The sequence below is a fragment of the Phoca vitulina genome, unplaced genomic scaffold, assembly GCF_004348235.1.
Source record: "Phoca vitulina isolate PV1807 unplaced genomic scaffold, GSC_HSeal_1.0 scaffold20, whole genome shotgun sequence".
Classification (NCBI taxonomy): domain Eukaryota; kingdom Metazoa; phylum Chordata; class Mammalia; order Carnivora; family Phocidae; genus Phoca; species Phoca vitulina.
The window spans coordinates 32,754,900-32,782,550 of record NW_022589723.1 but is presented as its reverse complement, the minus strand read 5'-3'; the positions used below and the strand labels follow the sequence as shown (position 1 = coordinate 32,782,550).

The following is a 27,651-nucleotide window of genomic DNA, read 5'->3' as shown; positions in this document are numbered from 1 at the left end:
CTCTATGTTTATATCCTCTGTTTTTAACTTTTTGAGGAACTTTCATACTGTTTTCCAGGCTGACTGCACCAGTTTGCATTCCCATCAACAGTGTAAGAGGGTTCCCCTTTCTCCACATCCTCACCAACATCTGTTGTTTCCTGACTTGTTAGTTTTAGCCATTCTGACCAGTGTGAGGTGGTATCTCATTCTGGTTTTGATTTGTATTTCCCTGGTGCCGAGTGATGTTGAGCATTTTTTTCATGTGTCTGTTGGCCATTTGAATGTCTTCTTTGGAGAAATGTTTGTTCATGTCTTCTGCCCATTTCTTGATTTGATTATTTATTTGGGGGTTGAGTTTGATAAGTTCTTTATGGATTTTGAATACCAGCCCTTTATCTGATAAGTCATTTGCAAATATCTTCTTCCATTCTCTCGGTTGTCTTTTAGTTTTGTTGACTGTTCCTTTGCTGTGCAAAAGCTTTTTATCCTGATGAAGTCCCAATATTTGCTCAACTTTGCTTTTGTTTCCCTTGCCTTTGGAGACGCGTCTAGCAAGAAGTTGCTGCGGCTGAGATCGAAGAGGTTGCTGCCAGTGTTCTCCTCAAGGATTTTGTTGGATTCCTGTCTCACATTTAGGTCTTTCATCCATTTTGAGTCTATTTTTGTGTGTGGTGTAAGGAAATGGTCCAGTTTCATTCTTCTGCAGGTGGCTGTCCAATTTTCCCAACACCATTTGTTAAAGAGACGGTCTGTTTTCCATTGGCTATTCTTTCCTGCTTTGTCGAAGATTAGTTGACCATAGAGTTGAGGGTCCATTTCTGGGTTCTCTATTCTGTTCTATTGATCTGTGTCTGTTTTTATGTCCGTACCATGCTGTCTTGATGATGACAGCTTTGTAATACAGCTTGAAGTCCGGAATTGTGATGCCTCCAGCTTTGCTTTTCTTTTTCAGTGTTACTTTGGCTATTCAGGGTCTTTTCTGATTCCATACAAATTTTAGGATTGTTCCAGCTCTGTGAAAAATGCTGATGTATTTTGATAGGGATTGCATTGAATGTGTAGACTGCTCTAGGTAGCATAGACATTTTAACAATATTAGTTCTTCCAACCCATGAGCATGGAATGTTTTTCCATTTCTTTATGTCTTCCTCAATTTCTTTCATAAGTGTTCTATAGTTTGCTGAGTATAGTTCCTTTACCTCTTTGGTTAGGTTTATTCCTAGGTATCTTATGGTTTTAGTTACAATTGTAAATGGGATCGATTCCTTGATTTCTCTTTCCTCTGCTTCATTGTTAATGTATAGAAATGCGACTGACTTCTGTGCATTGATTTTATATCCTGTGACTTTGCTTATATATATAATTCCTGTATCAGTTAGAGCAATTTTTTGTGGAGTCTTTCAGGTTTTCTATGTAAAGTATCATGTCATCTTGAAGAGTGAAAGTTTGACTTCTTTGCTGATTTGGATGCCTTTTATTTCTTTTTGTTTGATGAGCATGCCATTCTTGATCTCGGGGGTTGACTCTCGATCTTGGGTTTGTGAGTTTGAGCCTCGCACTGGGTGTAGAGATTACTAAAAATAAATAAGTCAACTTGAAAAAAGATAAAAACTAAAAGGAAAGTTCAGCTTCCTTGGCATCTGCCCCAGAGATTCTGGCTCAGTGAGTCTGAGATAGGGTCCATGAATACCAGGGCAATTTTAGTAGGTGTTCTAGATGTTCTGCTCCAGATTTGTCCTCCATTCTAAGTACAAACATTGAGAGGGCCTTAACTGCAAATGGCTCATCCATCACAAAATTAAAGCTTTGTTTAAAAAAATCATGCATGTTCCTTTTCCCCTGATAATAATGCCTTTGTGTTGATTTTAAAAAATGTTTCTGGACATTTAAAATACTGTTTAAAACACCAGAATAGGGCGCCTGGGTGGCTCAGTTGGTTAAGCGACTGCCTTCGGCTCAGGTCATGATCCTGGAGTCCCGGGATCGAGTCCCGCATCGGGCTCCCTGCTCGGCAGGGAGTCTGCTTCTCCCTCTGACCCTCCCCCCTCTCATGTGCTCTCTCTCTCTCAAATAAATAAATAAAATCTTTAAAAAAAATAAAAATAAAAAAATAAATAAAACACCAGAATATTGGTTCATAGTGACTATTGAAACATGAATGCTGTAGGGGCACCTGGGTGGCTCAGTCCGTTGAGTGTCTGTCTTCGGCTCAGGTCATGATCCCAGGGTCCTGGGATTGAGCCCCACGTCGGGCTCCCTGCTCAGTGGGGGAGTCTGCTTGTCCCTCTCCCTCTGCCCTCTCCACTGCTCGTGTTCTCTCTCTTGCTCTCTCTCTCTCTCAAATAAATAAAGTTAAAAAAAAAAAAAAAGAAAAGAAACATGAGTGTTGTTAACCTTTGCAAAAGAACCACTGAGTGGTCTTGTTTGTTGTAATGGCCCTGCCATTATATTTGACCCGTGTCTGTGAGTTTTTACATTATTCAGATTTGAGAGAATGTGGTAATTGTGAGTGACTTTTTTTTTTATTTTTTAAGAAGTTTTTATTCAAAAAAATTCATATTTTCAAATAGTAATTATAAAGAAAATGTAAGTATGAGTAAGATATATAAATTCCTGATGTTGTCTGACAGTAACAGTTTCTATAGTTAAAACTTTTATAATGAGGAAATAGCCATTGTTTCTTCATCACAGTCATTTTAACATTTTAAAATAACAAATTTCAGTGATTGTATTGTTTTCTTTTCAGATAGGAACCAAGGCTTTAGCCTTCTTAGCTCATTGGCTGGAGCAAACCATAGCGTTGGGTCAGCAGAGACGTGTCCCTCAGAGGTAAAGATTCTTCCTGGATCCTTTCAATGCTTTGGTTTTAATTTCTCCTTGTCATTATGAGTCTTTATACCGTTTGTCATTTTTTCCTTTCCATTTAAGAGGCAGCAGACAATAGTAAACCAAGGATAAAAAGAGAATCTAAAACAGTCCTCTTGTGCCTGGTACCTGTTGAGAGAAGGCTAGTTCAGCATTAAAGCAGTAAGCCCTTTCAAGATGTTTGCAATTTGGGCTGTTCCATGGGGTTTTTTTTTTTTTTTTTTTTGCTAGAGTGCTTTAAAAAATGTGCTAGGATTTCCTTGAGACATGAAGTTGCCTCCCGATCTTCATAAAATAAAATCGATGGTTCTTTGTCAGTACTTCCTATGTCCAAGGCTCTGTACCCATCTGACGCAGGGCCCCTGCCCTCAGTGGGCTTCGTAGTCTGACTTTGACCTTCTGTCCTCAAGGATTTTGGTTCAAGTGTACCTTGGTCAGCATGCTGGAACCAAGAGCAAATTACACAGTGCCATATTGTCTTCCCAGGCATCTTTCTCATCAGTCTTGAGCTCTTTGTGATATGCTTATGTTCATTTTCACATTTTGAATAAAACATGGCTCTTAAAGCAAACAAAAGACATGTTTTAATAGCCAACAGCAGAATCATAACACTTTCTAGTTTTTCCTCAAGGGAAAATAACCCTGAATTAGTGAATTTGTAGCCTCTTTTTTTTATGTGACATTGATCCTTCTTCCATCTCTCCTTGTCTCTAGCTCCTATTACTGCTTCTCTAAAGCCAACCAGGGAGTGGAAGTGTGAATCTTTTTGGCTTTAGTTCCAAAATAGCCTACTATTAAATTATTGCTTGTGTGTATTTTCCTCAACAGCGGCCCCGTTTGCCAGCAGCAGCTAGGACTGAAGCTCTCTTGGACCATCGGGGTGGTGCATCTAACACAACAGATGCTCAGGCTGATAGCATCATGGGTAAGTTCCTCCTTTAGCTGCCAGGAGACAACTCTGTGGAACTTGGAAGAGGTACGGGGCATAAATCATCTAGGGAGAAATTGACTTTACACATGAACAAAGGAAGAAAATTGATAGTGTACCCCAAGCGAATGTGAGCCTTAGAGACGGCTATCAGAAAAGGAGGGAGAATAACCACATAAGCAATCTGTGGGTACCATTTTCTCTTCGATTCTCTTAGTAGGAACTTGATTCAGATCATCTTAACTGAGACAGACAGAACCAGGTGGTGAGACAGCTTTATATCTCCATATTCCAGTTTTTTTCATAGTATTTAACAGTTGGTAGAGTTGATGGTAACAAGAATAATACAACTTTATAAGCCCTTTCACATCCTTTGAAAGTTCTTTTATATCTACTTTCTCGTGGTTGGTAATGAAGTTTGGCAGAGAACTTATTTTATGGAGATGAAGCCGAGGCCCAGAGCAGTTTAATAACTTGTCCAAGGGCATCTAACAAGAAGGTCCCGGAACTGAGACTAGAATCCATTCTGATGTCCAAAAGCCAAGAAATGTAGTTGACAGTAACTGTAAATGTCCTTTTGTTGGGGAATTACTGACATCTCTGCTTTCTCTTTATGTCACAGGGACCCACGTGCAGGGTTTTCAAAACTCTATTGCTGATTAGAAGAGAGTCCATGTAGAAAACTTAAGTGTTTGGTAACAGACACATATTAAGAAGGAAAAATTACATATAATCTCTTTTCTCTCTAGTATATTCAACCTTGTCTTCTCACTTGGGTCCCTCTTACTGGCTTTAGACCTGCTGAAGTCTCTGCCATGAAAACAAACCAGTAACCACACCGAAGGAGGGAGGGGAGACAAGAACTAACCTAAATAACTTGGGGAAACAGCATTCTGACTGGATACCAGGAGGCCCCAAACAGAAACAACTGAACAGGAATAGTGAACTCTGCTTAATACATTTGATTGTCATAGGGGTATGGTTTAGAAATTCTGAAATTACATATATTTTGTGTATATCAGGGTTGAAAAAATAAAGTATAGAGAATGAGAGCTAGGTTTCTCACTGAGAAAGAAGCCATGTAAGGAAAGGAGAAGGCTGGGATGAACCCTTGGTACTGGGCTAGAACTCAAGGTATTAGCGTGATGACGTACTTATAGTTAGAGCAATAAATGGAGATATTCGTGTACATGTTAGTATGCATGCGTATATATATATTTCCTACCTATTTCCACTGAGAGGGCCTGGAAGCACCCACACTCCCAATAGCAGTTGAACACCCTTAGCATTTAGATCTTGGTTTTTAAATACCATTTGCCAATAAAAGGATCCAGGACCACTTGGAGGAAGTGATTGATTCTAGGGCCGGGGCAGGAAAAACTCAGGATGATGAACCTAGAGCCATCTCATGGGGCCAGAAAGTAAGGAAGGGATGGGGGCATGTGAAGGGGCACCAAACCAACCTTGGAGAGAGCTTCCAGTGGCCAACGCTGGAGCAGTTTGACCAGCGAGAATGAATTTAGTATTGGGCTGCAACCCATAGAACAAAATATCTGTGACTCCAGGCGAACAGAAGAAATAACTGGGGAAGAAAGGGCTGCTCTTCCTTACAGAAGAATTCTAATTAATACACGTAGAAGGAGTGAGGGAAAGAAAAATCCTTGGCAGCCACACACCACAGTAATAATAGTTGTTGTGATCAGGATCCACTGATGGATGTGAAAATTAGTAGATGAAAGTTTGAGAAGAAACATGACATCTGCATCATCTAAAGTAGCTCTCCCAAGATATTTACTTAGTACAAAAAGGAAGATAGTAACTTTGCCCTGGAGAAACCCAGCAGGTAGCGTTTCAGTGGTGGTGAAGCTCAGCAGCAATAAGGCGCACTGACGTCACGTGCCCCCTGATAGGGGCACCGGAAGGGCTCATCATGCTCGTGGTCTCCGTGCCAGGGGCGCGTAACCTCAGTCTCCTAGGAAAACATCTGACAAACCCATATTGAGGGACAGTCTACAGAATAACCGACGAGTACTCTTCAAAAGTGTCAAAGCCATGATAGACGAGGAAAGACTAAGGAATGGTCACACGTTGAAGAAGCAGACAGAGATCTGGCAGCCGAATTCTGTGTAAGCTTCTGGAACAGGATGTTAGTGAGAAAACTGACAAAGTTGGAATGAAGTCTGTAGTTTAGTTAATAGCACTTCCTAACTTCTTGATGTGTGTTCATTGTACTGTGGTTAGATAAGAGGTTAACGGTAGGGGATGAAGGTGGAACCCTACTGTTTTTGCACCTTTTTTGTAATACTAAAATTATTTCAAAATTAAAAAAAAAAAAAGGCAAAACCAAACCAACAAGGGTAAAACACTTGTCAACCCTACATCTCCCTCTTCTCTTTATTGAACTTCTTTCCATCCCTGACCTCCCATTACTCTTCAGCTCACTCCCACCTAGCTTTTGCCCCACTTGCCACTAAAACAGTTCACCACCGACCTCCAGGCCACCGAAGTTAATAGACATTTCCCAGTCCTCATCTTGACCTCTTGGCAGCATTCAATATGATGAATCAGTCCCTTTTTAAAACATTTCTTCTTGCTCATCCAACAATTTTCCTGGTTTTCTTCTGACTTCTCTGGCTATTCCTTTTCTTTCTCTGGTAGATGACCCTCCTTTATCCAGCCTTTAAAGATTGCCATTCCTTAGTGCTCCATCTAAACTCCTCTGCCAAATGTATATTTAAGCATGAAGTGATTCTGTCCAGTTCAGTTACCATGTATACACAGATAAATCACAAATTTTTATCTCCAGCCCTGTATATCAACTGCCTACATGAAATGTCCACTGAACCAAAGCAAATTTATGAGCTAAAATGCATTCTTAACACCAAATTATCTGTATAGCATTGTAGTAGATGCAAAGAATTAGAAGCTGTCCTTGTCTTCAAGCAGCTTATACCCTAAAACTGTAGAGACAGGCCTTGCAGTATAATGCTTACAGTCGTGGACTTGGAGTCCTGGACAGCTGGGTTCAAATCATGGTTCTTCCAGTAGTGGTGAGATGATCTTGAGTAAGTTATTTAGCCTCTGTGGGCCCTAGTTTCCCTTTCTGTAAAATAAAATTTTTCCTCAGAATACTGTTGCAAAAATGAAATGGAATCATGGGGCCCCTGGGCGGCTCAGCCAGTTAAGCATCCAACTCTTGATTTTGGCTCAGGTCAGGATCTTGGGCTCATGGGATCGAGCCCCCCCCCATCGGGCTCTGTGCTCAGCAGGGAGTCTGGTTGAGGATTCTCTTCCCGCCTCGCCCTCTCCCCGTCTCCCTGCTCAACGTGCACGCTCTCCCTTTGTCTACAATAAAAAGTATGGGATGAATTCTAGGGAAGGAGACTTGTGAGCTGGGCTGGCTAGGGAAGACTTCCTGGAGGTGTTCAGCATGGAGTGGAGAGTAAGAATTCTGATTAAAAACAAATTGTGATAAAGAGGTAAGAGGCTGTGGTAGAAATAATAAAGGATTTGTAGTAAGAAAATAGGAATTGACTCTACTTCTAAGTAGCTGTAATTTTAGCTGAGTGCATTTTTACACCTAGCCCCTTCATGTGTAAATTTCAGACATCGATACCTGTCCTAACCACCTTATATAGTGGCTGTCAGTAATAGATAGGAAAATATTTGGTTGTACAGGAAAATATGGTATAAATTCCAGACATCCGTTGTTGATCGGTGCACCTCAATGGAGAGGGTGGCCTTTAGAGTTGGAAACACCTAAGTCTGAATCTGCATTCACACTAGCTGTGACCTTGAGCGAGTCACTTGAACTCAGAGCTCTACGTTTCTCATCTCTAAAATGAAACCATATTCTTTGCCTCAGTGTAATGTTGCAAGGATCAAGTAAGTTCCTCTTCTTTCGCGAAGGCCCGCTAGCAGCCGAGCAGCTTTCCCACACGTGGAGTACTCATTCAGTGATGAGTCCCGTCAAAGCTAGGATCCATTGCCTTAGGACTGTGTATTTAGCACACATAGAAGTCATATCTGGCAAATAACGTGACAAATCCTTTTTTCAGATCCCATGTTAGATCTGGATATTCAAGAATTGGCCAGTCTTACTACTGGCGGAGGAGATTTGGAGAATTTTGAAAGACTGTTTTCAAAGTTAAAGGAAATGAAAGGTAATTGGCTCCATCATGTCTAACACGTTCCCCTCTTGGTGCTCCTCTCTTTTATGTGGTAGGATTTTGTTTTGTAACCGCTGATTGGATTCCCTGCTCTGGTCTCAGCTGTCTGGAGACACTTGGTGCCTGGGGGACTGTGTCATCCTCTGTTGGTAGAAATTCCCCAGGGAAAGTTTTCCTCTTTCTTCACTCTCTTTCCTCTTACTGTCCCTTCTTCTTTTGCCTCTCTTGGTTTCTTTCAGTGTGTCTCATTAACCTGGAATCAGTAAGATCCCTGCCAATTTACTCACATCATACCCATGTGGAAAATCGGGAAGACTTTAACTCCCTAACAGCTGTAACGACTACACCATGAGCATTTGTCTTTGAAATCCATCTCCCATCTTCTAGCGTTAGAACATCCATACACTCCAGACTCTCCTGTGCTATTAGATGAATTTCTTAAGATTTATTTTCTCCCTAGACAAGGCTGCGACGCTTCCTCACGAGCAAAGAAAGTTGCATGCAGAAAAGGTGAGACGACCAGTCAGGTATTTATTGAGTATCTATGAAAAGGTCCGGTGCTGTTAGGATTATGTATCACACTTGTTGACTTCTAGACTTGTTTCAGTGTGAACTTTTCATTGGATAGTAACTTGGAACGAATTGGATGTTTACACAGTAGTAATATAATTGCTGTAGTCAAACCAAGATTTTTCAAATGTACGTTGAGTGACATGGAAATTTCATTGAGACTCAGGATGTTTGCCTTCCTAACTGTTGGGCTGGAAAACCCTTAGTCGTTTTGTTTTGTTTTGTTTTGTTTTGTTATTACCAACACAACACATGTTCTTGGCAGGAAATGTATGTGGTTTATGGTATTTCATTGTATGAATGTGTCCTAATTTATTCATTTCCCTTTTGGACATTTAGGTCATGTGCATTTTTTGCTTCTATAAATAGTGAAGCTGTGCATAACCTCACACATCCACCACCTTTGTATGTAACTCTGATTTCATCTTTAGTATAAATTTCTGGAAGTGCAAGTCCTGGGTCAGGGTATTCAAGGGTTTGGATACATGGGGTGGGAGGACTGGAGGGCAGGGGGTAGAATTTTAGGCCTTGATCAGTTCAGCATATTGACTAACTCATGACACAAGCTGCAGGGTAGCTCTTGCCTAAAATGTGTTGCATGCTTCTCTCCACAGGTGGCCAAAGCCTTCTGGATGGCAATTGGGGGAGACAGAGATGAAATTGAAGGCCTTTCATCTGATGAAGAACACTAAATTATTCGTGCTAGGGTTTGACAGCCTCAGACACTTCCCTGCTTCACCCTGTTCTATTTGGCTTAACTTCCCATCATCCTGTTGGCCACCTGACTTAGTTCTAGGGCCGCCTTACTTTTAGTTTCTCGTAGGGGATAGTAGGGCTTTTGTCCCTCAGTATAGTGTAAGGGAGCGAGGAGGATAATGACGACAAGGAGTGAGAGTTTTTCAAGTACACTGTCTCTAGGGACGGGAGTGAAACAAGGCTCAGAGGCCTGTGTGATTTGCCCCAGTTGCAGAAGGACCACGCCATTCCCAGCCCACCTTTTCCAGAGTGTCATCTGTGGTCACACCCGATCACTGCAGATCAGGAGCTGGTGCCACCTTTCCTTGGGCTTCTGGATTTTCCGCTTTCAGGGAGATTGGCACCCTGAGCTTTGGTGCTTTTGATGGTAGGAAAGGAAGCTGCTGCAAATTTAATTTGTGCCACCGGGTAGGTGGGGCCGGAGTCAGTGGCCCTCAGCTTAGTCTCACGCTAAAAACGCCTCTGGGCATTTCATCTGAAAGAGTGTCTCAGCTCACACTAGAAACTGCTGAGAAACGAGGGTGAATTTTTAGACAATGCTAGAGGAGGCCAAGGTGTCCTACTCTGGTAGGGATAAAACAAACTCATCTACTAAGTTGCTGTTTGGGAGTGGGGTGGGGGGTTTGTGTTTAAGAGAGAGAAAGAAACTTCAGGAATTCCCTGTTCTGGGCCATTGAGGCAGTATGTGATCGTATCTGGAGGCTTTTACATTAGTCCTGCCAGGAGGAAACTCGTCTTCCTTAGAGCATATCAGAGCTTTGTCATCACACTTTACCCTCAAAACAAGGTAGTTTCCCCCCCCTTTGTCTCTGAATGCCCAACAGATCACTGCTAACGTGGTCACACCGCACGGTGGGCAAGCGGGGAAAGGATGTGAAAGGTTAGGCGGTGAAGCTCTGAGGGCCTGTGTGACTTCCAGGGCTGGGAGTGGGGGGTCCCCCACGGGAAGGTCCACCTCCAAAGGAAGGGTGGGAAATACAGGAAATAAAAATCCCTATTTCTGTGTCTGTAGACACTTGCTAATGCATGCCATTGACCTTCACTGTGGTCGCCACGGCCACGGGTCTAGCCTGGCGCCTGGTGCCCCAGCCGGCTGGTGCTGGCGCACAGGCTGACGGCCGCTCCCGGCCTTGCCTGGACTGGGAACTCCTCAGGTCACCAGCAGAAACAAGTGTCAGACCCCTCCAGCACTGCCTTCTAAGCACTGCGGAAGGAATGGCAGGAGGAGCGGAATGCTCCAGGTCCTGGGCCAGGGCAGCCACCAGGAGGGAAGGCTTCAGTGACTGGAGCATTCAGGAAGAGCCATCATCAAAGGCAACATTGGCGGTTCTCTGGCTTGGTGACTTTTTCCCCCCCCCCTCTTTTTTTTCCTCTCCTCTTTTAACTGTTCTGAAGATCTTTGAGACTATAGTTGATCACCATACCATCATTGTTTCTTTGAGGTGACTGCATTAGCTATTAAGAATGCAAGGGAAGTTGGCTCTGGGGTTGCAAAATGAAAGGCAGAATGTTCTTCTTAAAACATGAAGGGTTCCAAAGTATATCAGGTCACATGGAGGGAAGACAGACTAGAAAAAGCTGTGAATGTGATTTTGTGGATTAAACAAAGCCAGGTGATTAAAATATGATTTATTTATAAAGTCTGCTAATGTGTGATTCTGTTGTTTCTTAGTAGGGGATGTGTTGGGGGAAGCCTTACTTGACATTAGGCATAAATAGTAATTGGAGTCTGTCAAACTCACAATTTTGGAATCTACCACATATAAGTATAATATCAACTGACCTTTTCAAGACCTCAGCTTTTGGGGCGCCTGGGTGGCTCAGTCGGGTAAGTGTCTGCCTTCGGCTCAGGTCATGATCCCAGGGTCCTGGGATTGAGCCCTGCATCGGGCTCCCCACTCGGCGGGGAGTCAGCTTCTCCCTCTGCCCCTCCCCCCACTTGTGCACGTATGCACATGCATGCACATGCTCGCTCGCTCTCAAAAACTTAAAAAAAAAATAAAAAAGACCTCAGCTTTCTGGGGCTATTGGCCCCTTCCAGGGGATACGGGGGATAAAGTGTCCAGGGCTTGTCTACTAAAGGCCCATGCTAAGAAGAGTGAGCGTGAGCTAGTAGTGCCATGAAAGTTGCATTCTACCTGGGCGCCTGGGGGGCTCGGGCGCCTGTGCTTGACTCTTGATTTCAGCTCAAGTCATCACAGGGTTGTGAGATCAAGCCCTGAGTTGAGCTCTGCACTGGGCGAGGGTCCTGCTTAAGATTTTCTCTTTCCCTCTGCCCCTCCCCACCCCTCTCCCTCTCAAAAAAAAAAAGTCTAATGTGACCTATGTACGTGCCGACACAAGTTACTATGGACTGTCTGTCTGGGGTTTAAAGTGAGACTCGGGCTTTTTCCCCTCCATTTCTCTATTTGTGTAACAGAGTTGGGCACCTAGTAGGCCCTGAATTTTGGCTTCGATTTGCATATGCTAGTTTGATGAAACTGATGACAAAGTTTGAAGCTCCACAAGTTGGAAGGTAGGGAGAGACAAAAATAAACCTTTTTTTTCCCCTCAGAAAATCATGTGTTATGTAATAATTTTAGAGTGATGAAGACATAGATATTTTTATAATTTTAAAATATGTTACCCTGCCAGAGTAGGAGAAGATTGACAGAACCAGTTTGCTTTCTCTCTATTTATAGAACTTGGCCACATCTAATTCAGAGAAGCAAGAGATTCAGGGACGCTAGACTTGGACGGCTGAATAATATGGGATGTGGTTCAAGGACCATCGAGCATGTCAGGCCATCACTGCAGACTCCTTGTAACTCGTGAAATGGGACATATGGCTACCTTCTTGTTCCCCACTGTGGAGAGGAGGGGAATAAACATCTTCACCGTGGCCTGTCGGATTTCTTTCACCTTAGGCCAGTCCCATAGCAATGGCCATCGGGAGAGCACGTGGAGTGCCCCTGGCCCTGCGCTGGCCTGCCATGGAAAAGCAGTCTTAGAAGAATCACTGTCTAAGGGTAAGCTGAGCGCTCCGTGAACTATTCTGAGTGCTTGCTGATGCAAAGCTAAATTTAGCAAACATGTGTCCGGTGTGGTCAGAGGTTCTGATTCATTGAACGTTCTGATTGATGGAGACAGAGCTTCAGAGAATTGTATAATGAGGTAGAGTCCTTCATTCCCCAACCCCAAATTTAAAGCGGTCAAACAATTCAGGTATGGCATTCCGTCATTAAATACCAAATCTTACTGGAGGACTTCAGGTGGAGAAAGTGAAAAATCCAGTCAAGTGTACTGCCTTCATGCGGGATCGGTTGGAGAACACCCTAACGATGAACTTTCCTGGAATCTGTATGTCTCCTAAAAGCAGGCTGAGTGTGCAGGGCGAAGTTCACGTTCTGACTTAGGTTCCACTTCGGGTTTAGTGTAGTGATCTATCCTTGCATCTCTGGCATAGAAGCTGTTGCAGAAAAGGTCTTAAAAATTCTCAGTTTCATATTTTTGGCACTACCTGGCCTGTTATTAATGAGTCTTGCTCTTAATGTAGATCTCTTTATCCAGAGTTCAGTGTGTGTGTTTGTAGCACCAACACCAAATTCTAGACTAGGAGGCATCTCGCTCGATTCTGAGGTGCTTCTCTGACGTGCAGTGAAGAATTAAGAGAGGTAATAGTAACCACGTGGGCCTTTTGTGGGAACACCACTGAGCCCCATTTCAGCTTTTAATGATTTGTGGTTCTACCTTGTTTCCTGTTGGAAAAGTATTGATTCAGAACCTGGACATCATAGTTATTACCGCATCTTTAGAACACAGGTTTGGGAAGAAAAATTTTTCCTCTAAAATGCTGTTATATCTGTAACTGTTGATAGTTCCAAACCCTCTCTCCCCACAAGCACAAATCTGGGGGGCATAAACAGGTCACATAAAGCGGTTCATGACCAGCCTCCCTGGCTCTCTCCTGTGAAGGAGGTGACCAATCATTGCCTCTGCCTTTTCTCTTATCAACCAGGTGGCTTTAATGCTACAAAAATGTGGGCTAAGTGAGGTCTGGGGTAAGAAACTGCACAGTTTAGGAGACCATCCTCTTCATCTGAAGCCCAAGGACATGGTCTGCACCAAATCCTGCCACTCTGGAAACCTCACAGGATGTCGTCAGTGGGGAAGTTAGAAGGCTTCAGGTTGGAGTTGAGGAAGAGCAACCGTAACGCATTCCTTTACCCAGGTGAGAGCTGAAACTGGATTCAGGGTCCAGCACTGATTGTGAACCTTCTTGGCGCCAGGCTGCGCCAGGCGTGGCAGAGACCACAGACTTGGGTAAGGCCGCAGGTTCTCTCTGGAAGCACCTCGTCCAACCCAGGTGACAGTAGGGGGCAAGCAAGATGAGGCCACAAAGGTGGGATGCTGGGCAGCAGGCGAGGTGCTGTGCCCAGCCTCAATTGCTGTGGGAAGGAGAGAGCAGAGCAGGCTGGGGAGAGCGGGAAGCCCAGCTTGGAGCACTGCCCTCAAACCTGATCCGTGCTGGAGTCACCTGTAGGGCCCCGCCCCGGAGCTTCTGGTTCACTAGGTCCTGAGCGCGGCCTGGGAAAGTATGTTTTGACCAGCCCGGGTGCTTACTGATGCTTCTGGCCAGGGTCCACACTTTGAGACCCACTGACGTAGAGGAAGTGATGCTTAAATTGAGCCAGGGCTAGGGTATGAATTGGGGCAGATGGGTGAGCGGAGGCAGCAGATTCTCAGTGGAAGTTGCGGCATGGACAGAGGTATGGAGAGAAAGCAAGGGGTTATGTTGGGAAAACCCACATAGTCCAGCTGGAGAAACAGTGGTAAATAAGGATGGAGTGGAATTGGGAGAAAACCTTGAAATACTACTTCGTGGAGCCAGTGCCTACTTGGGAGGTAATCAAGGAGCCCAACGGGTTTGGAGCGGAAGAGACATCTAACCATAATTACATTGCTGCGAAACCTAGCAGCAGTAGTCGCCCAAGCTAATTGATTAGCACCACCTGCCAGGAGAGCTGTGTTGAGAAGGATTCTGAGGCTGAGAACAGACCCAGCACTGGGATTCGTGGTGTTTTTGCCGTGGGTAGAGAAATGGAAGGGTGGTAATTTCACTATGTGCCATCCCCAGACTAGAGGGGGGACACGTTAGGAGAACATCAGAATAGCTGAGATAAACAGTAATCCGGAACTGGTGAGTGGCGTTCCTTCGAGCATATGTAAGGACTTAATATAGGGTAGCACAGTGGAAGCAGATGTAAAAGATATTGCTAAGGTAGAATCTGCTAGATATGGGCAGTAACGGATTCATTTATTCAGCAAAAATTGGTGGCCCGAAGGCAGGGGTACGGGAAGATATAAACGTTGCTCACTGGGAACTCAGAGCCTAGAGGGGAAAGCGAACGAGGTCCCCACACAGTTGGGCCCCCTGGCCATACATCCGTGAGAGACTTTTTAGAGGAGATGTCTGACCTAGTCCCAAAGCGTTGGTGAAAGTGCTGCGGAGACCTGCTGGGGTGTCAGGCAGGCCCAGGGGCGGCGAGCATGGACTGGGGAAGAGGGCTCGGCACGGAGGGGGGTCTAAGGAGCTGCAGCGCCTGTCGGCTGCCGGGTTGCACACTGTAACAGCTGTGACAGCCTGATAGCGGCCACATGATGAGAGCCCAGGGGTCCCTGAGAAAGGCTTTGGTGCTTGTGCTGTGGCCCGGGGGGTGGGGGGGTGTCTGAGGTCATGCGGGTCACAGGGCAGTGTGGATGATGCTTTTCCGGGAAGGCGGGGGCCAGGAGCTGTTGAGCTGGTGCGGTTGTCTGGGTGCTAAGGACCTGAAGTACAGGGCGGGGAGCGTGGACAAGCAGGACTGGGTGGCTGTGGGGGTGAGGGAGTGCGGGGTGATTGTGGCTTCTGGGGTGTAGGCCAGAGGAGAGGGAGGTGGTTTAACGAGGGCAGTGATGAATCCCACTTTTAACGATCGTGCGAGGTACTGTGGCACGTCCATGCGCCAGTAGCCAGTAGGCTGTTGGATACACGTCTGAAACTTGGGATTGATGTCTGGGCTATAAATACTGACTTGGGAGTCATTAGCATTAATGGGGCTTGAAATCATGTGGGGAGGTGAGATCACTCAGGAAGGAATGTCAAGAGTGCATACAGTGGTCTGGGAACACCGACCCGGAAGGAGTAGGCGCAGGCCCAAGAGAGAAGATTGCGTGGGAGGGCCAGGACAGTCGGGGAGTGGGGCCTTCCCAAAAGGGGGGCTTGGTCAACGGGATGGCGAGCACGGGAGAGAAATGCATAGAACCGCTCGGGACTTGGAGGAGGGGGGAGAGGGACGGGGGGGCAGGCTGATAAAAGTGGGGAGTCCCCAAAAAGTGCCAGCTTGAGCGATGTGGAAGAGAACTCGGGTTGGGGCTGTTGTGGTTTGGATCCCATTTACTAGGCAGCTGGAATTTAAAATTGTGGATCTGAAGGAACAAGGTTGGGTTAGAGATGGGGATTTGGGTCATTTGCAGAGAAATATACTGGCTAAATCCTTGGGGAAGACGGGACAGGACGGTAGAACTAAGAATTCTGAAAGCAGGAATTTGGTGCGGGCTGTGGGGGCCCAGAGGAGCCGCCCCTGTGAAATCGGCCTCCCCACTGCTAGGGAAGGTGTTTGGGGAGCTCCTTGGCAGGAAAATGCTAGAGAAATGGCCCAGTTAAAGGATTACTCTAGCCCCATGCCATCCTCCTTGCCCCCCTCACAAAAATTGTTTATTCATTTTAATCTTGTTTCTTAATCCACATTATCTGGGGTCAGTGAAGATTCAACCAAAGAGTCTTTTTCTCCTTGGGAGTTTTCACAGGCACTGACCAAGTGTGAGAACCTGCTTCTGTAGGAATCTAAACCTACCTCCACGCCTCTGGGAGGATGAACGTGGCGGCACTCATTTTCCTGTACTTGAAGGTCTTTGACAAGCGACTGGATGCCCAATGTCCACACGGGCACAGCACATAGGACTGGGGCTTAGACGTGGGAAGCAAGGGGGACGCGCCCGGTGTCGCTGGAGGGCAGGCTGGCCCTGCAGAGTACCCTGGGTAAGTGAAAGAGGCTGTTGCAGAATGGGGGTGCTAGAGACATTGCTGAAGCCCCTGGAATCCCTCGGGGCTCCCTTTAAAATCCTCTCCCCACCCCGCAAGAAGAGATTGAGCTCCTGGCACAGGAGCTTTTCAATGAAAAGTTTATTAGAAGGGCACTTACAGGGGAAAGAGAGAGAGGACATAGATCTTTAACAGTAGGGGTACAATGCTTAAACAGGTGCTCTGCTCTTAAGATACAAAAGTTAGAAAAATCTAAAACACTATAAATACATACATGCTTTTTACAAAGGTATTCAAAGGTCAGGCTGGCTGAGAAGTGAAGACCATCAGCATCCTCCACACTCTGTTCCCCCCATCCCAATACACACCACCATAGAGAGTCCAGAACAGCCTCGTTGCAACAGCAGCAGGGAGGTGAGTGAAGAAGGGGAGGGGGCTCGGGCTCCATCCCTGGGGGGGGGGGAGCCTGCAGGTGACTCCGAGCTGCCTATTTGTACACGCTGCCACATGCTTAGCCAGCCCCCGGGCGGGGGGGCGGGGGGGACGGCTGCTTCTGGATGCTGAGCCACTGGGCCCCCGACTCTTCCCAGCCACGGTCCTGGGGAGGAGAGACCTTTCCAACTTTCTTCAAAAAAATTAAATAGTTCTCTGTCTTGAATGGTTTTAAGAAATTATTACATAAATATAAAAACACCAGAATGCTAGAGTGTACATCAGCATAAAAAAATCAATTACAGAATCACTGAGAGCGTTTCTCAATCCAGTTTACACGATCGGCGAGTTGATGGGCTAGCTGTGTTTCTGGAAAGTTGCCTGCATGTCATTTCCCCACTGCCTGCCGTCGGAGCCCCAGCCTCTTGTGTCCGTGTTTTGCTTTCCCACCCTCTGGGGAAGTAGTTGATGCTCCTTAAAAGGATGATCTAGGAGGGAACATTCATGCCACAAAAAATGGTACAACGCAGCTGTGTTGCGGTTTTCTTCTAGTAAAGTGGGGACACATGTAGATCTTGGGGCCAACTCTGCAACTTAAAGTCACACAGAGTCCAGAACTAAACTCAGGCCCGCTCTTGCTATGGGTAATCCCCTTGGAAACCGTCCTGGGAACAGTCCCCAGATTCCTTTTCCTCCCTCATCCTTTTAAGGATGAGAGAGAGGGGCCTCAGGTGAGCTCAGGACCCAGGCTGAACCCTATCTGCCTTCTCCCCAGACTACATATATGCATGCATGACATGCACACGCTACTTAAAGCCTTTTCCTGCGGTTTGAGTAAAAGCCCTTAGCCCTGGAATAGGTCCAAACTCTAGGAAGCCAAGAGAAGATGGAGAAAAAAACTAAGCACAAGATACGTGCTACAGCTCATTCCAACACATTAATGATTTTTAAAAAAATCACCACGGTCAATAAAAAAAAAATACAACACAGACAACATAAGGACGATGGGAAAGTCTGCCAGCAGCCTTGCCCTTGCGTGTGTGTGTGTGCTTCCTAAGAGAAGAGTCAAAGTCCCCGCTCCTGACTCTCGGCTTGTCTCAAAATGTCAGATCGTCTACAGCCCGCCAGGAAGGTGGCCAACTGAGATGATGTTCCAGCACAGGCCGTAACCCGAAGCCGCTGGGGCAGCTACCCACTTTGTGCTGGAAGGACCCAAGTTACTAAATAAAGTTGGGGCGGGGGGAGGAAAGGGAAGGGAAGTTGGCTCCTGGGGGCAGGGCGCAGCCAAGGATCTCAGGCCCAGGGCTAGCTCCTCGGGGTCAGGGGCAGCACCAGCCCCAGGGTGAAGGCGACTGGGCAGGGAGCCCCGCCAACGACACTTAAAACTGCCCTCCACCCCGCCTAGACTGCCCTATTTTCTCTTGCCCCTTCAATTGTCCTTTAAAAAGTTCTTTTTAACATGTAAATGCCATTCCTACAACAGGATTTTCAAACCAAGAAAACCAGCTTTGTGACCTGAAGGATGCTAATAGGACACAGTGCCCCCCCCCCCAAGAACACAGCTGCAGCCTCTCTGATGGGAAGGGCACCACGTCCTCACCTCTGGGTCTCACTGAATCTCTTCCTTTCACATCCTCCTCCAGGAGTCTAGTCTATAAAGAAGAGGGGCCAAGTAAGCTTTTGGAGAAACACGAAACTGAAACTTCATGCCTCCTAAAAGGAGCCCTCAGCCCTGAGCATCAAGGGGGCCGAGACACCATCCGGGCGTAGCCACTGGGTGGCCCAGACTGGGCTGTACCTGAAGCTAGTCCCCAAGAAACGGGAGGACCGCTGGGTGCCAGAGGAAGGCCTCGGAGGAGAGGAAGCAGGTGGAGAACGCAAGCCCTCAGAAACCGCTGTCCCGGCTTTTGGGGGAGGGCACGACGGCACCAGCGGAGGCCACAATGGAACACGCCCCCCCCCCCCCCCCCCCCCCCGAGTCTCAGCCCTGACCAGGGGCGTGCATGCACATCTGGGAGGTTCAGACGGCTTGCTGGAAGCAGCAGGGCGCAGAGCGTTTCACAGCAGGCCAACTCCGGACCTGCAGAAGCTGACCCTCTCGGGGGGAGAGCAGCTGCGTGGGGTCTCTGGGTTCTGTGTCCACGGCCCCACGAAAAGACCAGCATAGGTCTGGCACGGTGCTCCTCCCCTCTCTTCCTGTGTCCTCGGGGAGCCTGGAGAGCAGCTCTCCTACCTCGAAACCATAAGGCTAGAGCTGCAGAGGCATTAGGATCCTGCCAGGGAGGCACCGGGAAGCCCCCAGCGTCTCCATAAGGCATCAGAAATGCCGTCACATTTGAGATTCATACCTGCCAGTAGACATTTTCTCCCCTTCACCGGGAATAAGACAGGACTTCCATGGGAAATCCCTTTTCCTGGTAGAAATCCATGCAAAAAAGATGGGATAAAGTCATTTCATACAAAAACAGCAACGAGAATAAAGTACCAATTGCAAGTGGCAATGTTGTCTGCTGTATTCAGCAAAAGGCCAGTCGAAAAGGAGGGCTTTTTTTCCAGTTAAAATAATTTATAACAGTTTCCTCACTAATTGCCACCGGGAGCAGTACTTCTTCTACAACACAACTGCTAGAGTTGTCACTGAGGATCCGCCGCCACGAGCTAGATAATCGTACGTCCCAGGGGAAAGATGGCCGACCTCTGCGCACCAAGCCTCCAATTTTCAAAGATGTAAAAAAAAAAAATTTAATAGCCCTTTTCATTTGCCTATGTTGGCCTGAGATTTTTCCCTTCTTGGTGAATTTGCTTCTGTTAATTTCAGTTTCCAGAAGTGCTGGCAGGTGTCTTCTCAACAAAACCTGGAAAAGCTTCACCTTGAGAGAGAGCTTGCTGGTTTCCCAGTCAATGTGCCAACCCGGGATTTTTTTTTTTAATATAAACATTCAAATGAGCATACGATAAAGCTCATTCAATTAATGCAACTATGTAAACCAAGAGAGCCGGATGCATGAGAATAGCAAGTGCGCTCTTCCAGAGGACTGGAGACCCACACAGCGGAGGGCAGCCTCAGCTCAGGAGCCGCTGACGCCGCGGCGGCCTCCTGCTTCACGTGACTGCACGTACATCTCTGAGATTGACACGAGAAGAGAAACCATACACTGCGTACGTGCTGAGCCTCGGCGGGCCTCCAACCGTCAGAGTGAGAAGGGACAAGTTTACGAGACGAGGTGTCCCACCAACTCCCCCCCCCCGGCCCCGTGTGCATGTTCTGAACACACTGGCTCACCCTTCTCAGTACGCTCCGAGAGGAGAGGGACAGGCGAGCCCCCCTCCCGTCCCCAAGTCAATCCGGCTCCTGGGGTGACGGCCTGCTGGAGGCTGGGGCTCAGGAATGCCCCGCTGAAGCGTTTGTTACAGCGCCGGAGGGCTAGGCGAGAGGTCCGCTCCCGCCCCTCCCGCCCCTGCAGGCTCCACCCTACCTAGAACACCCAAGGTGAGGTTCACACTCCAGTCTGGAACCGATGGCCATTTCCTGTTGGACAGTGACATCCCAGATTGCTGTCATTAAAAGAGAAGGGGGCTGGGAGGAGGGGGCAGGTGGGGGCCAAAGGGCAGATGGGTTCGGCAGACACAGCTGTTCAGAAAATCCATCTCTGGATTTGCTTTTGCGTTTTGGAAAACAGGTTGGGGCCGCTTTGATTGGAGGGAGAAAAGTTTCTTCTTCATTGACAATGGTGAGTTGAGTTCCAATTTTCTCCACCTCCTACGCGGCCTTTTCCCCCCAAGCCCGCCCTCCCCCCACCCTCCCCCTTCACACCCAACGTCTCTAAGACACACTGGAACAGCGGATGCTTGGGGAGCCCATCTGGGTGAGGACCTTGTCAAGCCACTGCAAAGGCCCATTCAGGTGCAGCTCGATCCAGCAGGGGGTGCTGGTCACGGTCTGTCTCCTGCAAGATACAGGGAGAGGGGTGGGGTGGGAGACTTCAAAAATGTCCAGAAGGACACACCTACAAGTCAGAATACCTTTTCCTGCTTTGGTGAAAGTCTTCTTCCCAAAGCCAGAGATAGGTCCGTGGCGCCTTGCTAGACCCAGCTCTAGAGGAGGTCCCAATAAATGGCTGAGACTGCCAGGCCGAACTCCTCCAACTAGGAAGAGCCTTGAGTAAGTCAGGTTCTCCTCATGGGGAAGGAGATAGCCCTTCAAGGGCTAAACATGTGAGGCAAATTCCAGGTTATCTCACTTGCCCACCCGTTTCTGGGACAGGTCCCCCCAGTGAAGAACTTCCAGCCTGAGCAAAGGTCTCCCAGGGTCCCATCTGCCGTGAATGGGCAACCCCATCTCCAGCCCCAGGCCCAGTCCCGGCAGGCCATGATGACGTGTGTCTGTCTGATGGAGGGTGTTGTTTGCAAAGCGCCGACAGAATCCACATGCCATCAGTTCCCAATGTGCTGATATAATTCCCATCTATGGCCTTATTTTGGAAAATCTTACGAGCAGAGCGAGCCATGGAACAATTACTGGAAAAAACCAAGGCACACCACACGTTTCTTTTCCCCAAAGCACTGGTTGGCTGATGACGCAGCCCGCAGGCGAGCTCCCAACGGCCTGCAGTGAGCAAAGACTATCTGCCCCGGCCGGGGGCGCTGGTACCGGCTGGAGGCGGGAGGCCTGCACCCGGGGCCCTCGCCGCTTCTGGCCATCTCACGGGAGGGATGAAACCTTACTCTCTCTGGCACAAGAGGCAGAAGGAGGGCAAGACTGTTCTGGGAAGGGGCCGCACCCGCCCGTTAGGCTGCTCTGCGGGGCTGCCAGGTGGCAGGGACGTGGTGGGCCGCCCAGGACCCGGCGTGTTGGCAGCATGTCCCGAGTGGTGACACAGGGCCCCTAGGGAAAGGCTTCCACCACCGAGGGGCCTCTTCCCAGCACTCGGAGCTGGAGGGCCACGGTGCTGCGCCAGCTTGAGGGATGCTCGCTCAAGGCCACTGCCCGCCTTGCTTGGCCTACGCTGGGCCCAGGTGGAGGTTTCTAGATGGCCTCGTGGACCCCGGGGTGCCTCTCTGACCCGTGGTGCCTGAGTGCAGTCCTCTGGACTGAAGTCTGGGTGTAGGAAGAGCAAAAGGACCTCTCTCTGGCTCTTTTCTAATGGGGTCCATCTAAGTATTTCCCTTCCCCACTAAAAGAAAAATACTAATTTTAAAACATTTTACTCTGGACCCATAACTGATTTCAGCCAGGGCCAAAAGGTGGGCTAAAACCTCTCTCGGGCTGGGCCTTCGGGCCTGGGCTCATCGCCTCAGGCCATCATAACTGGGCTGTAAGTTCTCAGTTGGTCACTCATCCTGGATTTCAGAGAGACCCCCACAGACCAAGGTGCTTGTGTTCCCTGGTCCTGTGGGGCAGACACAGGGCAGAGCAGCTAAAATACCGTAAAGAGAAGAGGACTTTACGAGCCGAAATCCTCTAATGAGAATCTGACTTTCCATAAGTCATGCTCATCTGGATTTCATTACAAATGGTGGCCCAGAGCCAATATTGAAATGGGTTTGGCCTGGGTGCAGAATGACTACAAAACAAAATGGATTCCAAACATCTGGAAAAATGAAGAGAAGCGGGGAGTCACTTGCAAGGCGCTGGCCCCAGCTGACATGTGGGCACCTTGGCGTCTGGCGCGGGAGCCGGGGGCAGGAGGGGGACATGGCCCTGGCCCTTGCACACATCCTGTCTAGGTGTGGAAAGAAAAGGGACCGGATTCGCTAAACCCAAACCAGAATGTTCTGAGAGATTCGACAGCACAGACCAGGTAGACCCGACCAGTGGGCCATGTTTAAACCAATATCTGAAATTCTGAAAAAACTCTTTCTTAGCAAGTAAACTGTTCCTTTATGACTACCCAAATCTTCTCCCATCCACCTCTCAATTTTAATACCGGAGAGCCTCAGGGTCACCCAAGTCAAAGGCGGAGCCCCAGAGGAGGGACGAACAGAATGAAGACTTAACTCCCTGGAGAGGGTCTTCCTAAAACCATCTGCCCAAAATGAATGAGGAAGCAGCCAAGAGGCACAGTTCTAGGCTCAGCTTTTCCGCTAACGATGTGACTTCAGGCAAGTCACTTTCCCTCCCTGGGCCTTGGTCCCCTCATCCATGCACCAGGGGTGATGCCAGCGTCCCCACCCAGGGTGGTGGTGAGGAAGAACTAGAACATGTATGTTTATGGTGTTTGAGAAACCGAAGTGCCTGGCTCTTCCTTATCCAGTGTGGCTCGGGCCCTCCCGGTCTGCCAGGCCACGGCCACTGATCCTTGGCCTCTGCTCTTTGGGGCGAGGGTGGCCTAGCTCATCTCTGAGGGGCCCCTGCTCTGCTGTTTGAGTCATGTGCACTCGGGTCCCCATGATATGTGGCACCCAGACCTGACCTGTATTCTGCTCCCCAGCCTTTGACGAAGCTCATGCGGATGGTACACATCCGCGTCAACTGGTAGACCGCCTCGAAGCCCTGGTTGACGGACTGAGCCAGGAGGGCGGCAAACTCCTGGTTGTTGAAGATCTTCAGGTTGCACCCTGCCAAGAGAACAAAAGCAGCGCTCGTGGGGACAGAGGCATACGTGTCCAGTGCCCCACTCCTGGCTGAAGCCACCCCTGGGTCATCCAGAATGGCATACCTCACCCGGCTCAAGTGGCACACAGTTATTCCGTGCGCTAGCCCCACACTCGACACTCAGCACCACGCTAGGGACAGGCCCCCTCGGTCCCTGCCCTAAGCCGTCCTCACCTCAATGGAGAGGTGTGGGTGGATTAAACACTGGCCTGTAAGCTCCAGCTCCTGGAGCCAGGGAACGCAGAGGAAGACTCTAAAGTAGGCTACCAACAATGAGAGAGATGGTTTGGAGAGCTGGGCCTTGCCCTGGGCAAGAGGGCCAAGGCAAGACTCCAGGGACCAGAGAGAGAAGGTGCCCAAGCCAGAATGCCCACAGCCGTGGGAGGCATGGCTGACCGCCTGGGGAGCAGGAGCCCTTGACATCAGACGGAGGGGAAGCAGGCCAGAGGAAAGGCTCCTTCCTCAGCCTGCCGCTCCAACAGGACGCTCGGCAGAGGGTCCCGGGGTACCTTCCACCCAGGCTTCCCTGGTGAAGCCACCTGGGACCAGGGAGGAGCACGAGACTGGGGCCACATTTTGGCCTTTGGGCACAGGGCTGGGTCAGGGTGACATTCGCAGCAAAGTGAAGACGTCTGTCTAACTCTCCAGGCAGTAAAACCAGAGACAGGCCCAAATAAAGTTTATAATAAATCTTCCTGAAGTCCTACCGCCCGGGTGCCAGGAATGTGTCAGTCAGAAAAAGAAAGACAACAGCACATGCTGGGAATACCCAGAAGGTGAGCTAAGGTGACGTTTATTAACGGGCCAACACTGGACTCCTAATCTTGCCGTGTGACTCTGGGCCGGTCACTTTCTCTTTGGAAGCCCTGCCTCCGAGGTCCTCCCACCTCTGATGGTCTATGAGTTAACAAACCCCACCACGGCCCCCTCACCAAAAAGGTGGGGGAAGGGCTGGGGACGGGAGTGGTCACAATGCCAGGAACACAACCGAGCTTCGGGTTCTCATCTTCTCCAAGGGAAGTGTGGTGACCCCGGGGCAGCAAGAAGCGCAGGAGCACTAGACTCAGGGGCCACACGGCCCCGTGGCTCATCCCGGCTCAGCCACTGCCCAGCTGTGTGCCTTGGGGCAGGCGGCTCAACCTCTCTGAACTGGTCTCCTCGCCTGAGGAGCCAGGATAATTGGAGAGGGCTAAGTGAGAGCAAAGCTATTGATGTCCTCTGTAAACGCGACCACATAATGCGCAGGAAACCGAGAGCGCTGTTCTTTCAGACCTTCTGCGTTCCTCGGCTGGCCCTGCCCAGAGCCCGCGGCTCCGCTACAGCATCTGCTACGGAGACGAGGAAACGCGTGCCGCGCACAGTACCCGCCGGTCCCAGCCCGCACTCGGCCAGCAGCACGGCCTGGCGCTGCGTGCCGGGGATAGGCGGGCTCGGCCGGGGCTCTGGGCCTTGGTTTTGTAAGTCCAGAGGCCCGGACGGGGCCCGTCTCTGCCCGTGTTGCTGCGTGGCCGTGGCCCTCTCCACGCCACCCTCTGGGGTGCAGCCGGACACCCTTTCTTGCAGCACAGGTGGGATTCATCAGCTCCACTCAGAAAACCCGCAAGAGCTCCCCAGAGTAAAAGCACAACTTTCTCACGGCCTTCTGTGGCCTGGCCCCATCATGCTTCTAAACATTTCCTGTCTCTTACACGGCCTCTCCAGCCAGTGCCACCGTATGTGCCCTACCCTCCGTCACCTCCGGGCTTTGGCCCATATTGTTCCCTCTGCTTGGAATGCCCTTCAAGGTCCCACCCGCCCTGCCCCCCCCTACCCCGCCGGTCACCCTGTGTCGAATGCCAACCAGCCTGCAATGCCTGCGTGCCTCCTCCATGAAGCCTTCCCTGATCCATCCCAATGGTTAAATGAGTTTTGCTCCCTGGCTCCAAGAGCACCTTATCTGTGCTGCTTGCCTGGTACTTAGTACCCTTCCTCGTATTAAACCCATTCGTGTCTTTGTCTTGTGGCCTCAGCTGGCCGGCAAGGCCTGTGGGGCCAGCAGCAGGGCGTCCCGGAGCCCTGCGTCTCCCTCAAGCACCTGGCGCGGCGCCCCCATGCCGTGCGAGCTCGTGGAGCGAAGGGGAAAGCACAGTGCCTGAGCACCTGTGCGCACAGGGCAACAGGCAGGGACGCACGCTCAGAGGCAGGCCCGCCCGCAGGGTCAGGGAGAGCGCAGCAGGGCAGCGAGACGCAGGAGAGAGCCGAGCGAGGCGCCGCCAGGCAGCCAGTGCAACGCGGAGGAGCAGAAAAGGAAGGAGAACCCGCCCAGCGGCCCAGGCGCGTACCTGGTGGGATCTTGCAGACGGTGGCCGGGTGCCAGCCGTAGCGCTGGTTACAGTTGGGAGACTGCACAAAGATGGCGCTGTCGCTGAGGCACTCCGCGAAGACCTCCCCTCCGATGTAGTAGAGCCGCACGCCGCGCCCTAGGGAGATGTGGGTCAGACTGGCCCGGGGGGGCCAGCGGAGGCTCGCGAGGGGGACAGCTGCAGCCGGGGCTCCGACGGACTGCTGCTCTGCGTCTCACCAGGCCAGCAGGACCCAGGGCGCACGCTTAAACCCGCACGGGGACGTGGGGGCGGCACTGGGTCCCTGACGCTGGAGGTGGCGGATGGCGAGGGGAAGGGGCGTGGGGTAAGTCTCCCTAACAGCCTCCACCGCGGACGAGCCGTCGGCCAGCACCAAGGTACTCAGCCCCTGAGCCTCAGTTTCTCCGCCTGGAAGATGGGGCGATGATAACACACGCCTCACAGGGTGGCCGAGGCGCACACGGCGAGCGCCCGCTAAGCGTGAGCGGCCACCGCGGCCACTGCCATGGACACGCAGCAGACCCGCAGAGCTCCTCCTGAGCAGACTCCCAGGAGCCCTTGAGGACAGCGATGGCCTCGTGCCACCCCCGCACGTTCTCTCCTCCGTGCATTTTTCTACAACATTCCATAGGTTTATGTCAATCACTTTTCCTCCATCTCTTAAAAATCCATTCCAGATGGACAGAAATTATTTTTAATTGGCTCTGCACTCCGAGCAAGCAGTTACGTAAACACTCTGACGATGAGTTCTGCTCTCGGCCAGGGGAGGTTCTCTCCTCCTGCACAGGAAGGCCTCTGTTGCCTTCTGGGGAAGAGGCTCCGAGGGCTGGAGAACGGAGCCAGATTCTACAGGCACGGCGTCCAGTGGGGTAGAGACCAGGGGGTCTCTGGGAATTCTGCCTCCTCGTCCCGCCACGGCCCCAGCGCCCCTTTCTCCTTGGGGGGTGCTACAAGACTCGGTGTCACAGACACGCGGGGTATGGGCAGACTTGGGGTTCGCGAGGAGGGGCCGCTGGGTTACGTCCGTCAACAGCAGAGGCAGAGGCGGGAAGACCCCAACCGAAAGAACAAAAATGTGTTTTGGTAATTCGGGAACTATTTTTAAAATGTAGAGGAGCATAAGGAGAATAGGTAAACACCTATGGAAGCCACCCAGGATCAGTATCTTTTTTAAAGTAAAACAAATGGGGAGGCTGTCTGGGAAGGCTGCAGGCTCAGTGACAAGGGGCTGTTTGTCACCAACTAGGTCACATGGTGTGGCCTCTGCAAGGCTCTGCTGTCCCCTGGGCATCAGGTTATTCCCTGGAGAACGAGCACCCAGGCCCAGACCCATGGCTTCCAAACTTTTCTTCTCTTAACCATAAAATCCTCTCCTCAAATGAAATCGTCCATGAAAATCCAAGATACAGTAAGAACAAGATCAAGGGTGCTCTGGTTCACTTAGGACCAGACCCCCTGCTGCCCTGCCCAGCTCCGGAGTTTGCCCTGGAGCCAACCCCCGGGGGCTCTGAGCTGAAAGTACCCTATTACACCGTCTCCAGGTGTGGAGATGGCCTTCCGATGGACTCAGGATCTCAAAATTATGAATATCCAAGTGACACACACACAGCTCCTTCTTCCATAAACCAAGTGGTCTCCTACTACGTCCTGGATGTTAGAAGGCAGAATGTTAGCACCAGGGCTGTTCTGGCAGCCTAGAATAATTGTATATGAAATTAACAAATAGAAGATCATTCGTTAAAGATGGACACCGCCTACCTATCCCCCTATCAGTCAGTACTTTAGGGGTATGTTTATTAAGATACATATATCGCCCTTTTCATAGACTTGCCATTCTTGTCCCCTCAAGTTGAGTGTTTTCCTCCATGGCTTTCCCCTCTTCAGACTTAATCTGTGTTTCCGAATGGGAATGACCAAGCAATGTGAACTCTTCTGGTCTGGCCCCTAAA

General features: G+C 49.5%; 2 protein-coding genes and 1 long non-coding RNA gene across 5 annotated transcripts in view; 2 read left to right on the top strand and 1 right to left on the bottom strand.

Annotated features, from left to right (window-relative positions):
• The window catches only part of AAGAB (alpha and gamma adaptin binding protein), a 62,084-nt gene extending 51,170 nt beyond the window's left edge, over window positions 1–10,914 (top strand). For 2 of the 3 annotated variants that reach the window (XM_032417806.1, XM_032417804.1), the window contains 5 exons: window positions 2,729–2,811; window positions 3,676–3,772; window positions 7,834–7,938; window positions 8,405–8,454; window positions 9,129–10,914. In XM_032417806.1, the coding sequence (XP_032273697.1) occupies window positions 2,729–2,811; window positions 3,676–3,772; window positions 7,834–7,938; window positions 8,405–8,454; window positions 9,129–9,206 (413 nt within the window). In that variant the 3' untranslated portion in view covers window positions 9,207–10,914. The other variant, XM_032417805.1, reaches the window with a different exon arrangement.
• Window positions 10,915–11,524: 610 nt separating this feature from the next.
• Window positions 11,525–18,486, top strand: LOC116640662. Its single transcript, XR_004301039.1, has 3 exons — window positions 11,525–13,480; window positions 16,090–16,330; window positions 18,409–18,486. It is a non-coding gene; the product is annotated as an uncharacterized LOC116640662 (long non-coding RNA).
• The window catches only part of SMAD3 (SMAD family member 3), a 114,653-nt gene continuing 103,356 nt past the window's right edge, over window positions 16,355–27,651 (bottom strand). Inside the window, exons 7-9 of the mRNA XM_032417803.1 lie at window positions 25,682–25,819; window positions 23,179–23,323; window positions 16,355–20,712 (exon numbers count right to left, since the gene is read on the bottom strand). Of these exons, the coding sequence (XP_032273694.1) occupies window positions 20,589–20,712; window positions 23,179–23,323; window positions 25,682–25,819 (407 nt within the window). The 3' untranslated portion in view covers window positions 16,355–20,588. The remainder of the gene's footprint in view (window positions 20,713–23,178; window positions 23,324–25,681; window positions 25,820–27,651) is intronic.